General features: G+C 43.2%; 1 protein-coding gene across 6 annotated transcripts in view; it reads right to left on the bottom strand.

Annotated features, from left to right (window-relative positions):
- The window catches only part of KALRN (kalirin RhoGEF kinase), a 573,972-nt gene that overhangs the window by 251,530 nt on the left and 308,766 nt on the right, over window positions 1-13,676 (bottom strand). For all 6 annotated transcript variants that reach the window (XM_087818187.1, XM_087818188.1, XM_087818189.1 and 3 more), the window contains exons 11-12: window positions 10,479-10,670; window positions 625-833 (exon numbers count right to left, since the gene is read on the bottom strand). In XM_087818187.1, the coding sequence (XP_087674313.1) occupies window positions 625-833; window positions 10,479-10,670 (401 nt within the window). The remainder of the gene's footprint in view (window positions 1-624; window positions 834-10,478; window positions 10,671-13,676) is intronic.

The following is a 13,676-nucleotide window of genomic DNA, read 5'->3' as shown; positions in this document are numbered from 1 at the left end:
AACAGAAAGGAGGCAATGGTGTGGATGATTCTAAATGAATTTGAGATTTTGGACAGGATTTTCCTTATTAGTTATGTTTGTTTATGTTAATACAGAGGATTTTTATTTTCTGGGCAGCAAGGACTGGTAGAAAGGTCATAAGTGGGTAATGAAGAACAGAGCAGGACATCACACACTCTACATTCTCATGGGCCAAAGCCAACCATTTTTGGTCACATTTTGCCGACTGGGGCACTGGAGTTCAGCATGAGATCAGGGGCCAAAGAGCACTATATTCCTGATGGCCCTTTCCCCACGTGGCCGAATATGCCATCATTTTCAATGAAGATGCTATTTATTTTTCTGTTCAATGCTGCTTATTTCTGTTGTAATTATGTTACTTATTGATTGCTGAAAAACATCATGAATGATAAACAATGCTTTGGAACATGAGCGCTTTTCTGTTTACTTTCGCATTTTAAACTCAAGTTGAATATGTTGCAGGCATTTTTATATCTGACAGATGGAGAAACTGAAGATCACACAAGACCACAAAACTGGTTGTGGCTGAGCCAAGACTGGGACATGACTTATCTCACGTCTAGTCCGAGGCATTTCCCACTGGAAAGCACGGCCCATGCTGACCTGGCCTCGCTGGGCTCCCCCAGGGAGGGAGGCGCTGACCTGAGCTGCTGGATAAGGTCTTCGCCTTCCTTGATGACGTTAAGCGTGGCATCCAGAGTGGCGGTCTGCTGCTGCTGGAACTGCTTGATCAGTTCCTGGACCGCATCCACAGAGTCTGCACAGACATCCTCCAGCATCTCCTTCTGAAGGTCTTCCATCCATGTCCACAACTGTGGGGAGAGAGCAGAGACTCCACTCAGGGCAGACAGGAGAGGTCAGGTCTGGGGCAAGAGCAAGAAAGTCGGACTGGGGCCATGCAATCCATCTTCAACCAATCAGTTCAATGTCATGTCAGACTGTCCTCATCAGCACACTTATGGTTTGTGCTTCTGTATTTATATTCATTACCCATCTTTACTAAGTTCACTCCCTTACTGTTGCCCCTAAGGATGGGAAGCACCCCTGGCTTAGCTTCCTTATGGTTCAGGGAAACTTGTGGTCTTAGAGCAGGAAGATCACTCATCTTTGAGAGTCTGGGAAGAACAGGAGACTGTCGGATGAACAAATCAGAAAGGAGGAGAGCGAGGGCTCTGCACACTTTCTCCAGGCAGCTAGATGTCAATGCCTAGGAATGTATCACAATTTTGGAAATATGTAAAAAAGAATGTGATACTCAATTAGACCAAATGAAGGTTAATTAAGGGAATATATGCTACGTTAAATCATTTTGTCCTTTGCAGGACTGCTAGGTTGGTTAGAAATTTGAATGCTAAAGATGTAGCTTATCTTAAATAAGTACATTTCCCCCAGGATATTTGAGATGATGAAATGCAGTCAGGATGATATTACTAGTCAGACAACTTTACATCCTTTGATTAATGAATTGGAACTGACTTCTCAGATTTCTCTTCCTATATTCTACTATATTATAAAGAAACTTGTCTACAGTAGAGTTAAAACCTACTGCTGAGGAAAACCAGCTAACAGATAAGCAAGTACGAGATCAGATGCAGTGCAGCCCAGTGGCTAGCAGACTGGTAAGGAAAGGAAGGTCTACCCTCAAGAGAATAAAATGGCAAAATTGCTAGTGATGGAGGAGAGTGTGACTCAGAGACAGGGAAGGGGACAGAAGCACTAGAGACAGAGGGTGACACCTCTCTCTCTTCTCCCTTCTGTAAATAAGAAAACAAAACAAACAAAAGCCCAGAGAAAAAGGAGTTCTCAAATAGAATTGATATTTACTGAGGATAATTCTTTTTAATTTTACTTTATATGTTTTTATTGATTTTAGAGAGAGAGAGAGGGAGAGAGAAAGATTGATGAGAGAGAAACATCAACATTGATTGGCTTCCTCTTGCACACCCCCTGTTGGGGATCAAGCCCACAACCTAGACATGTGCCTTGACCAGAAATTGAACTGGTGACCTCTTGGTCCATGGGGTGACACTCAACCACTGAGACACACCAGCCTGCATACTGAGGATAATTCTTGATTCTGCTCTTGTCTGGCTAGTTCTGTGACTAGAGGAAAACTACTTTACTTCAATTACTTCATATTTAAAATGAGAGTGTGTGTGTGTATGTGTGTGTATGATTTCTCTAGCTTGTCTCTAAGATCTCTTCTAGCTCTAACATGCTATAGTTTCCCTTCAAAGAGATATAAAGAAGGCAGTAATAGAGATGCCTCCCTTAACTGAAAAACTGCAGTCACAGCTTTGACACCAAGACATCCAAAGTCCAGACAGTGCAGCACCAGTTTGAGGATAACGGATACTAAGGTAAGTTACTATTACAACCTGGAAAGCTTGAGTAGAAAGCTACTTGAAATTCCATGAGACCACATGCACACAGTCACCTCCTGGTGGCAGCAAACTTAAATTGCAGACTTGGAGGCATAAAGTGGACAGAAATAAACATCACTGCCACTAAACTATGAGTAAGGGTCAATATTCCATTTCTTAAGCTGTAATTTTCCTACTATCTGAATGTCCTGTAGGCCCCCTTCTGTGTATGTACCCATCTGACTTATCCCTGGAGAACATGCCTAGATTGCTTTGAAAAGAATCCAAATCAGAGAGCCACTTCTATTAATAATTTACTAATTATCAAGCAGCCAATAAGACTATGCTAGAATGATCTCTCACTTCAAGCCAACCACTGCAACAATTGCCAGAACTGGGTAAAATTACGGCGTGAGGGAGGGAGCTTGGTGGCAATGATCACATGTTTTTTCCTCCCGTTCTCCATTTCGGTTCCTCATTGTCCTCTAGTTATCTAGAATCTAACATGCTAGTCTTGCTAATTCTCCATCAACCCACCTGCTGTCCAGAAACCCACCTCCCGTTTCAGGAATTTCCAGACCCTCTCTTCTTGATCAAGTGCACCTGTGCTGTGCCCCATTTGTGCAGGACTCTGCTCTCTGCTTGGCAGGGATTGCTTGGTCCATGCTGATAGATACACTTAAATGGCTTCATGTGTTATTTCTCTCAGAGAACACATATGGTTGTGGCCAAAAATATCTACATCTAAAAGAATGGGCCTAATTTGAGAATGTCCAGAGCTTGGTGGGGGTAGAGTTAAGGGAGCCTTTCAATGCTCTGCATAAGGTTAGCTGTAAGAGTGAAACCAGTGAGTTCAGGGGGACGCAGCCCATGGACCCTGTCCTGCTTGCATGTAAGGCAGTCTGAGTAAAGGGCAACTGAAAAGGAGAAAGCAGGGGACACAGGAAGGAGAAACTAGGAGGTTTATAGAAAACATAAGGCTTATGGTGAGTGGTTAAGAAGAGAGGTAATTTTATTTCTTCTGCTGACTGGCTGTTGCTCAGTTCTGGCAGCCATTGCATTGCTACAGTTGACTGACCCCCATAGGTGTGGAAAGGAGCACCAGTTCCACAGGGTTAACCACCCCCACCCTCATTTTGAAAATACTGTTTTTCTTTGGCATTAACTATCAGCTTTTATTTCTTAAACACTATGACAGCTTGGCAATCGAAATAGAAAATGAAGCTGTTTTATTCTTAAGGCCATCATTCCCTGAGGAAGACTGATTGAGTTTTGGTTCTAGAGTGGGAAGGTAGAAGGACATGTATATGTGTGAGTGTCTGTGGTTATTTGTGGGGTCTGTGTGTGTGTGTATACGTGTGTGCCTATTTGAGCAGGAAATAGCATGGAAGAATGATTTCTCAAGGTGAGAAACAAATGGAAATGGGCATTTAATTGAGCTGTATAATAAAGAGCTGATGCTGACTATCTTGGCCACATTCCTCTGTTAATTTGACTTTCACATTAGTACTACAAAAATACCTAAAAATTGGTATTTTGAAAGCACAGCAAATATAACATTTCCATGGATGCTTGGCAAGGAAAGAATTCTAACTGGGTAATCTCTGAAGAGCAGATGACACTTGCTACAAGTGTCTTTTCTTTGGATAAAAAAAATGAGGACTTGGGTAGATGCTTCTTCTACGTGCTAGCTCTCCAGACCAGCCAACTCCAGCTGTCCGCTTGTCCCCAGGCAAAAAGGAGATATTTAGAAAGTTCAGCACAATATGTACTAATAGCTGAGGCTCTGGATGCATAAGAAGGTCCCAGTCACTTGTCTGTCACCTTTTCTTTTTTTATCACATAGCTCTTCTAAGTATGGATGAAAAGTTTTACGTAAAATATCACTTATTAGGATTATTTCCAATTTTCAATTGAAAATATCATTGAAGAAAACGTATAAAACCAAAATAATGTAAAGAAAAATTAAATCACCCATAACATTCTTAAATTCTTTGTGCAGCCCTTTCTAGTCTTTATTCTATGTGTGTGTGTGATCAAAATTGTGGTCATGCTGGATACAGTTTTTTATGTCTTACAACACAAACCCTTTCTCATGCCAACTAATGATCTTTGACAAGGTGATTTATGATGACTGTATAATATTTCACTATATAGATGCACTATGATTTGCTTAATAAATCACCCAACATAGAAAATTAAGATGGTTTCTAATTACTCAAGATTATGAATAACATTGCAGTGAAATGGTTAGAAGGTTTTAACCCTCCATCCAGACTCTTATGGTCACCAAGAATTCACAGAGCAGGACCAACAGGAATAAGCAGACTCTTCAATCTGTAGAAGGAATGAGGCTGGAGGGTATATTTTTCATATATTTCTCTGTCTTCTCTCTGATCCTAATTAGAGTAAATCTTTTGATGTAGGATGTGAGCAAATGTAAAATCATGAACTTCAGCCTGGGGAGTCCTAGGAAGTCTAGGTTAAATCATTTATGAAGATAGATATTCAGTTCCTGCTCAGAAATCTCCTAAAAAGGGGGCTTTCATTCCTTCAAAACTGTATTCTACAATGAGATTCTATTATACATTGGCACTAATGCAAAAACTCAGCAAATAATTATAGGTAGGCATGGAGGAAGAAGGAAGAGAAAGGAGGAAAGAAGAAAGGAGTTAACCATAACTAGGTAGAAAGGATCTAGGACAATATTTATCAGCCACCCCAATACCACCCATGGCCACATTAGTAAAAGTGAGTGGAAGATCATCCATTCACTCTATTTACTGTAAGAGGGAAAAATACCATAGCTACTCAAAGTTCCCTAACAGACTTGTAGATGTGGCTACTAATCTTGCCTTGAGTAAAAAGCCAGAAGTTTGCTTATAGAGTCAAGAGGAAGGAGCCACAAGTTGTTAGGCACAGGACTCGCACTTACTAGGGTTTGAGAGGTGGAGTGTCTTGAGGGGTATTAAATATGGAAAGATCCTCCTTTGTTAGATTATCCAAGGATGCTCACTTCTGCCTGCCTCATGACGTGTTTCTACTTGCTACACAGGTCCTAGAAGAAAGCTGTAAGAGGGAAAAATACCATAGCTACTCAGATCCCCCCACTCCTTTTATCTACCTTGTCTATAGAGTTCAAGTCAAAGAACTGGAGTAGATAAAACATGATTGAGTGGTCTTTTCCCTCTTTTTACCCCCATTTTTTTTTTTTTAATGAAATGACTAGCTTCCCATTGTCAAGTAAACCTGTTCAATATTTATTCAGCATCTCTAAGTATCAGACATAGTGGCAGAAATGTACAGCAGAATCCCTACTTCTGAACCCACATGTGTACCCTACATATGACACTTGGAATCTAAAGAAGAAGAGCCAGTCAGCTCCGTGAGACCCCAGCGCAGGGATGGAGGCATGCACATGGTGCTCTGGTCCAGTCTGGGTGGGAAGCTGGGAGTCTGGGGAAGAATTTCAAGGAAAAATGATGCCCAAGCTGAGTCCTTAAGTTCCTTATTAAGCCTACTTTAGAGATGCTCTAAGGATAAATTTGGGAGGAATTTTTCTACCAGGAAAAAAATAGGTGTTAGTATGGTACTACTCAATTTTGTAATAATCATCATCATAATCATAACAAAGTAACAGAGATTAAGTAATTTTCCCAAGTGCACACAGCATGCTCAGTGAAGCTCCCTGAAATCAGACCTCCCTGACATCCATGATCTTGCTGTACTTCACGTGTGTAAAAGCTATATGTGTGCATGTGTGCACATGTACATATGCATATACATGTATAAGTGCATAGAATGCACAGGTGTGTACATACATACACCCAAGTCTTACCCTCTACTATGCCTAAAGGGGGCCTCAGACAGATTAGTTTGGGGTGGGAAGGAGATGGAGGGAGCATGCGGATATGAAGCCCTGCTGGCCCCTATGAACAGCTCTGCCACGAGAGCCCCTCAAAATGATGCTTTTCTCACTCTCAAAAATGTCAAAAGCTGTTGATCTGAGAGTTACAGATCTCTTGAATAGAAGGATCCTCAAAATCACACACCCCTTTGCATCTAGGCAGGACTGCTCCTAATGTCTCTCATACTTTGGGATCCCAAGGAAAGAGACTGACAGCCCGTTTTCTCCTGGTGGAGAAAACCCCTCCCGATATCTATTTTCCGGCCTTCATGTAACAGCCTGTGTGGCAAAGGAAAAAAGGGCGGGCCTTGCAGTCAGAAAGATTTGGGGTCAATTCCCACATTTACCACATCCCTAGCTACAAGACCCTGGACAGATTATGAACTTCTCTGATCTGTGAAATTGGAGTAAAAATGGTAATTCTCATAGTTATTGATCAGATAGCATGGCACACAGTAGGTGTTAAGTACAGTTTAGTTCCTGTTCTCTTTCTTCACCTGTCCCCAGTGTTATGCTGCTCCCTTCAGTACTATTTCATATAAATGTGATTTTATAAGCTGAGCCCCAGTGTGAAAACAAGTCTCAGGTGGAAATAGGACCAAGCTTAGCAAGGTGTGAGAGACATGTGGGAAAACAATGATTAATGACTATTCCTATCTCCCACACCCTGAACCCTGGCAACACTTTACATTTCTCAGCTACGGTCAAGTCCCTGCTTTGGGGTTTGAAAATGTAAAGAGGAAAGAGAAGAGTAGGAAGAAGGAAGTAGAGCAGAGGAAAGGAGGAGATAGGAGAGGAAAACAAGAGGACAGCAGGGTGTGGGGTAGCAGTTCAGAACAAGGGCACAGTGCTTAGGAAGACAGGTACAATCCCTACACTACTGAGAGTCTCTGTAACCTTGTGTAAGTTCTCTTCTCAGCCTTAGTTCCCCACTTGGAAATATGTTTAATAAAATCTATGTCATACAGCAAAGGAAACCATCAACAAAATGAAAAGGGAAACCAGTGAAAGGGAGAACATATTCACCAATACATCTGATAATGAGTTAATATCCAAAATTTATCAAGAACTTCTAAAACTCAACACCAAAAAACCCCCAAACAGTACAATTAAAAAATGGGCAAAGGACCTGAATAGACACCTCTCCAAAGAGGACATACAGATGGCCAAGAGACATATGAAAAGATGCTCAATGTCACTAATCATCAGAGATGCAAATTAAAACCACAATGAGGTATACCTCACACCTGTCAGGATGTCTATCATCAATAAATCAAAAAATAAGTTCTGGCAAAGATGTGGAGAAAAGGGAACCTCATGCACTGCTGGTAGGAATGCAGATTGGTGCAGCCACTGTGGAAAGCAGTAGGGAGATACCTCAAAAAATTAAAAAAGGAACTGCCTTATGACCCAGCAATTCCACTTCTGGGAATTTATCCAAAAAACCCCGAAACGCTAATCTGAAAGAATATATGCACCCCTATGTTCACTGCAGTGTTATTTACAACAGCCAAGATTTGGAAGCATCCCAAGTGTCCAACAGTAGATGAGTAGATAAAACAGCTACAGTACATTTACACCATGGAATACTACTCAGCTGTAAAAGGAAGAAAATATTACCCTTTGTGACAGCATGGGTGGTCCTGGAGAACATTATGCTAAGTGAAATAAGCCAGTCAGAGAGAGACAAGTACCATATGATTCCACTCATATGTGAATTTAATGAACAAACTGAACTAGCAAGGAAAACAGAGACAGACTCATACATACAGAGTAGGCAGAGAGCTCCGGTGTGGGGGGCGTTGGGGGTGGTGGTACAGGGATTGAGTAAAAGAGGAAAAAAAAGAGAAAAAACTTAAGGACATGGACAACAGTGTGTTGATTGTGGGGGAAGGGGGGGTGGAGGTGGAAGAGGGTATGGGGGGATAAATGGTGGTAAAATAAATAAATTAAATTAAATTAAATAAAGAAAAAACTCTATATCATAAGATTACCGAATGAGGACTGCATGTAATGATATATGTGTCTGGCAAGTAGTAGGTACCCAATAAAAAAAAATACTAGCACCCTGGCTGGTGTGGCTCAGTTGGTTGAGCACTGTCTCATGCACTGAAAGGTTGTGGGTTCGATACCCAGTCAGGGTGCGTATGGAGGCAACCAATCTATGTTTCTCTCTCTCTCCCTCCCTCTCCCTTCCCCTCTATCTAAAAAAAAAAAAAAGCAGCCCGGCCAGGTGTGGCTCAGTGGTTGAGCATCAACCTAGGATCCAGGCGATCGGGGTTCGATTCCCGGTCAGGGCACATGCCCAGGTTGCGGGCTAGGCAGCCGATCAATGACTCTCTCATCATTGATGTTTCTATCTCTCTCTCTCCCTCTCCTTTCCTTTCTCTGAAATCAATAAAGATATATTTTAAAAATAAAAAAATTAAAAATAAAAAAATCAATAAAATATTAAAAAATACTAGCTAATATACTTGTCAATATAAAAATTTTTAAAAAAGAAGAGAAGAAAAAGAAAGAATTCACAGTGAATCTTGAATTCACATTGGAACCATTGGGTTTTTAGGGCCACAGAGTCCAACTGCATAATTTTATAGATGAGGTTACCCAGGGCCAGGGACATAGTGATTTGCACAAGCTCACATGGTTCTATTGCAGCAAAATCTGAACTAGAATCAGCCTCCTAGCTTCATGTACAGGAGGTGGGAGATGTAGCTAGAAAGGGGTCCTGGAAGCCATGGTAACCCTTTCAGGAGTGGCACTTCCATGGAGACTGACCTAGTCCACCCCCTCCCTGGACTGCCAGCACCTCCCCTCTGCCACAGCCCTCACAAGGAGCATGACTTTTGTTCATTCATGCTCCATTCCATCATCTGCAGGATCATAATTAAAGGAGAACACACATGCCTTTGGTTTCTGAGACCATTATTTAGCATCGGGTGAGCCACAAGCAAGCAGACAACCAGGCAGGAAGACCTGGATTAAAGCTAATCCACTTGCTTTCCAGACACTCATCAGAGAACGGCTGTGGGTCCCATGGAGAGGAAGCAGAGTCAGCTTCGGGGAGCTCGCCAACCCTTCATCTGCCTGGGGAATCTCAGTTTAGAAAACATTATCTTTTCATGTTTTTCTCTGATAGGCGCTGCAATGATTTGCATTCATTCCCACAAAGTGTCAGGAAGCCTGTGAAGTAGTAATAACCAGGCTTCCTAATGCATTTCAAATTTCAAAAATCAACTTAATTAAGCAGGGTTAATTTTTTTTTTTTTCCTGAGCAGCAATCAAACTTTAATTAATACTCCATTAAAATGAATTCCTGGGGGAATGCAAGCATGCATATGCCTAATGAGTTTCTCTGCCAAGGGTGTTATTATAGAAGATACTAAATGTGTCTCCTCACCGGCCACTTACTCAATTTCAGAGTGCCCCGTGCTAATTAGAAGTGAAAAGCAATCGCAGGTTTACAACCTCCTCTCTCTCTATGGGCCCCTCTGCCCTGCCAACATCATCACATCACCCGTCCTTCCCCTCTGCACGTCCTGAATGACTCGGCCAGATTCAAGCCCAGCAAACTTTCTCCTGGGTGGAGGACACTCCAGCCCCCTTCCCTCACTGGCTGTCACTCCAGTCAGGCTAGGTGAGGACCAACTCACTTTAGTATCACCCTGTGGCAACAAAGCTCATTATGAAGGCTGAATCTTCTGTTTTTAAAAAATAAAATAACAGAACACATTTGCAAACTCTGTATGTTTCTTGTTGGCAGCAAAGCCGATCCAAGTTCTGCAGGACTCTGATTTCTGACAGGAAACAGCAACCAGGAGCAACTGGGTGTGGGGTGGAAAGGGAGTCCTGATCCTTTTATATTTCCTCCTATAGTGACTATTTCTCTACCAGGGATTCCCAAATTTCTCTAGCTGAGGACAAATGCTCTAGCAGACCCCAGAACCAGCTGCAGCTGTGGCCTCCTCCTCACTAGAGATGAGGGGGAAATTTTGCCCCATATTGTTTGTGAGTTTAATACAGGTCATCAGGAACAAATTGCTAATACCAACCTTAAGAGGCTAGGAACCCCCAGACCATCCAGGACCCTGGGCATACCTTGAGGGTCATTGTACTAGGAAACTACCCGGACCTTTGCCACAACAAATCGACCAGACCAATGCCCCTTCTCCACTGGCTGCTCTTACCTCTTTGGTGTGTGTGTGGAAGGAGACAGACATGTCCAGGAGAAGCTTCCGCTGCTCCACCCTGCGGACAAAGTCTTGGATGCGCACCTCCAGGTGCCGAGCAGCCTTGTAGATCTCCTCGGGGTCACATTCCCCGGTCTGCGCCAGCTGCTCCGCCGCTTCTAGGAGCTTGTCCGCATTGGTGTACGTATTCTGCCGGCAGCAACAGTGAGAGAAAGTCAACTTGCAGTCACGAAGGGAGCTTCGCGCCTTCCCCCAGCCCACCCGGGGCTGCCCAGAGCTGGAGCGCAAGGCGTGGGCGCCGAGCCGACAGCTCCCTGATCTGGCACGGAGGAGCTGCGCGCTGAGCCCGCCTGCCGCCTCGCAGCAAGCTAGCAGCCTGCCTGGCAGCTTGGCACATAAGTGGGCACTAGCTTGGTGCCTTCTCAGTCCCTGGGATTTCTCAGAGGTGGGGTGCCCTGGAAAGGAGCGAGGAGACATGCGAGAGTCCCCATTCCCCATCCTCTCCTTGACCCACCCAGGACCGGTATGAAGCTCCATCCTTGCCCTCCCATCTCAGGCTGTAACTGTCTGAGTCGGAAATACCTCATCCACAAAGATCGTCTGGGTTTCTAGCGAGAACACCAGGGAAACAGTAACTGGGAGACTTGCTCGACTATTCCCCCACGTTCCTTGTGACTATTAGTGTTTATCTTTTGAAACAGAGCTATCTTTAGGAGGGGAAGGGGTCAGGGACTCAGGGAGCTGACAGAACCAAGCAGCCACAGACGGTGGAGGCTAAGCAGGCTATTCCCTACGTGCCCCAGGCTTAATGCTTGCAGGAAGGTGGGGGAGTCTCTGGTGATTTTGTTTATTATAAGCTACTGCACCACACACACACACACACACACACACATTCACACGCGCACTCCTCCAACCCTCGTCTGTACATACCATGGTATTCTCCAGAGCATTTTAAAAGTCAACCAACTTATGGTTATTATTTGTCAGGATGTAATACTTATTACATATATGTCATGGATACAACTCTTCCTTAGCAGGCTTCCCTTTTAAAAAGATCTGATATTCACGGATTTAGAGCCAATGAATCAGGTGTACATTGTATTTCTAAATATCCCTACAGTCACAAAACGTCCTAGAGAGTGGTTACAAGTGGTTACTGGTTACAGATGGGGCTGGCAGCATAGATAGTCAGCAGCAAACACAAAGCGAATGTAGAATTGGAATGGGTTTATGACACTGTATGGGCTTTACTCAGCCCATGGAGAAGAGGCCTCCAGCCTCTGTGGAGTTTTTTGGACTCACCCAAAGACCTGGGTGTTAAGGGTTCAATTGTGTCCCCTCTAAATTCACATGTTCAAGTTCAAACCCCCAGTACCTCAGAATGTGATCTTATTTGGAAAGAGTCACTGCAGATGTAATTCAATAAGATCAAGTCATTGTGGGCCCCTAATTCAGTCTGACTGGTGTCCTTACAAAGAGAATGCCATGTGAAGAGTCAGAACACCATGTTGAGATGAAGGCAGAGATCTGGGGATGTCTCTACAACGGAATGACAAAGGTTGCCAGAAAACCACCAGAAGTTAAGAGAGAGGCATGGAACAGATTCTCCCTCAAAGCCCTCAGAAAGAAACAACCCTCCTGACCCCTTGATCTTGGGCTTCTAGCTTCCAGAACTGCGAGACGATAAATTTCTGTTGTGTAAGCCACTCAGTTTGTGGGACTTTGTTAAGGAAGCCCCAGCAAACTAATATACTGGGGTGGAAACTTTCAGAGGCTGCTGACCCAGCTTTGGCTGTATTGGAGAATATGGGCAGGTCTTCAGCAAATACCTGTCATGGCTTTAAGGAATACTGTACCCAGAGAGGCCTCATGGATCCTTAAGACATGCTGTCTGAAAAGCAACTGCCCAAAGCAAGCACTGTCCAAAGCTGGTGGGAGTGGGACTGGGACTGAAAGCAAGAAAAGCCCTTTGGCTCCACCTGGGGAATTCATAGGAAAACAGATGATCCCTGTGTAAAGAAAGCAGCTTTGTCACTGAGTTAAATAAGGGTATGCTGATTCTGAAAGCAAGTGAAGGAAGTACTCAGAGTCATGATGGAAATTCTAGGAGAGAGAGGAAAAGACAGGCAGGAGAAGGCCTCTGGGGCTGTGGGCCAGGTTAAGGAGGCTTTTAGGGAGTTGTTCACAATTTCTAGGAAATATACCCAGAGCTGATGGAAGAAAGGTTTTTCTAGAATTCCTCAGAGCTTCCACTTTAAAGTTAAGGGGAATCTCAGGAAACCCCAAAGAAACCCAGAGGTTGTAACTGTATTTTCTAGCCAATAAATAAAAATTTGCAGCAAAGCCAAAGCAAGCTTGCTGTCAAGTTAAGTTAGGGACCAAAAGAGATAAATAAAAGGCAAAACTGAAGTGTCCGCTGCTTGTAAAGTGGACAATTTTGTCCCAGTATTCCAAGGACTTTTCTGGTATTGGCATCCTGGAAAGCCTGTCAGTCAGGGCAAATTGGGAGACATGCCCCCAACACTGTGGGTATCTCAGGAGTACAGACACATGTGCAATATATGCTGCCCCAAAGAAGAATAAAATCATTCTTGAGAGAAATAATATAACACATAAAACGGGGCATGCAACACAGTAATAGATAATTAGGGGTTAAAGTTTCTCAGTGTGATATGGGCACTAAGAAGAAAATGGGTAAAAACAATAATAGCTAAAAACGATTAAATATTTTTCACATTTGAAGGACAATTCTCAAGCTTTATATGCATATTAATTAACTCATTTAATCTTTGCAATAACCCTACAAAGTTGATACAGCCACCAGCCCCATTTTACAGATGAAGAAAAGGAGGCACCAAGAATTTCTGGCCAGGGACACATGTCTTATAAGTGACAGAACAAAGATTAAAATCTTGTTGTCTAGCTTTAGAGCCCAAGCTCCAAACCATTACACTGCCGTGTCAGATGATGAAGGGCCTTGAGTGCCATGCTAAGTTGTTTTACTCAAAAGTCATGGGAAGCCATGGAGCAGTTCTGAGTAGAGGAGGGGTATTACTAGCATATAATATATAGAGAGACCACCCTGACTCTAACAGAGTGAAGGCAGAACCTGAGATGGGCAGGATTTAGCACAGAGGAGCAGGGCTTCTCGTATACAGGATTCTCTCTCTTTTTGCCCATGGTACTCAGTTTATC

Source organism: Miniopterus natalensis, chromosome 6 (assembly GCF_054644295.1).
Source record: "Miniopterus natalensis isolate mMinNat1 chromosome 6, mMinNat1.hap1, whole genome shotgun sequence".
Classification (NCBI taxonomy): Eukaryota; Metazoa; Chordata; class Mammalia; order Chiroptera; family Miniopteridae; genus Miniopterus; species Miniopterus natalensis.
Note: the sequence above shows the minus strand (reverse complement) of the source record. Positions and strands in the feature narration are given on the sequence as shown.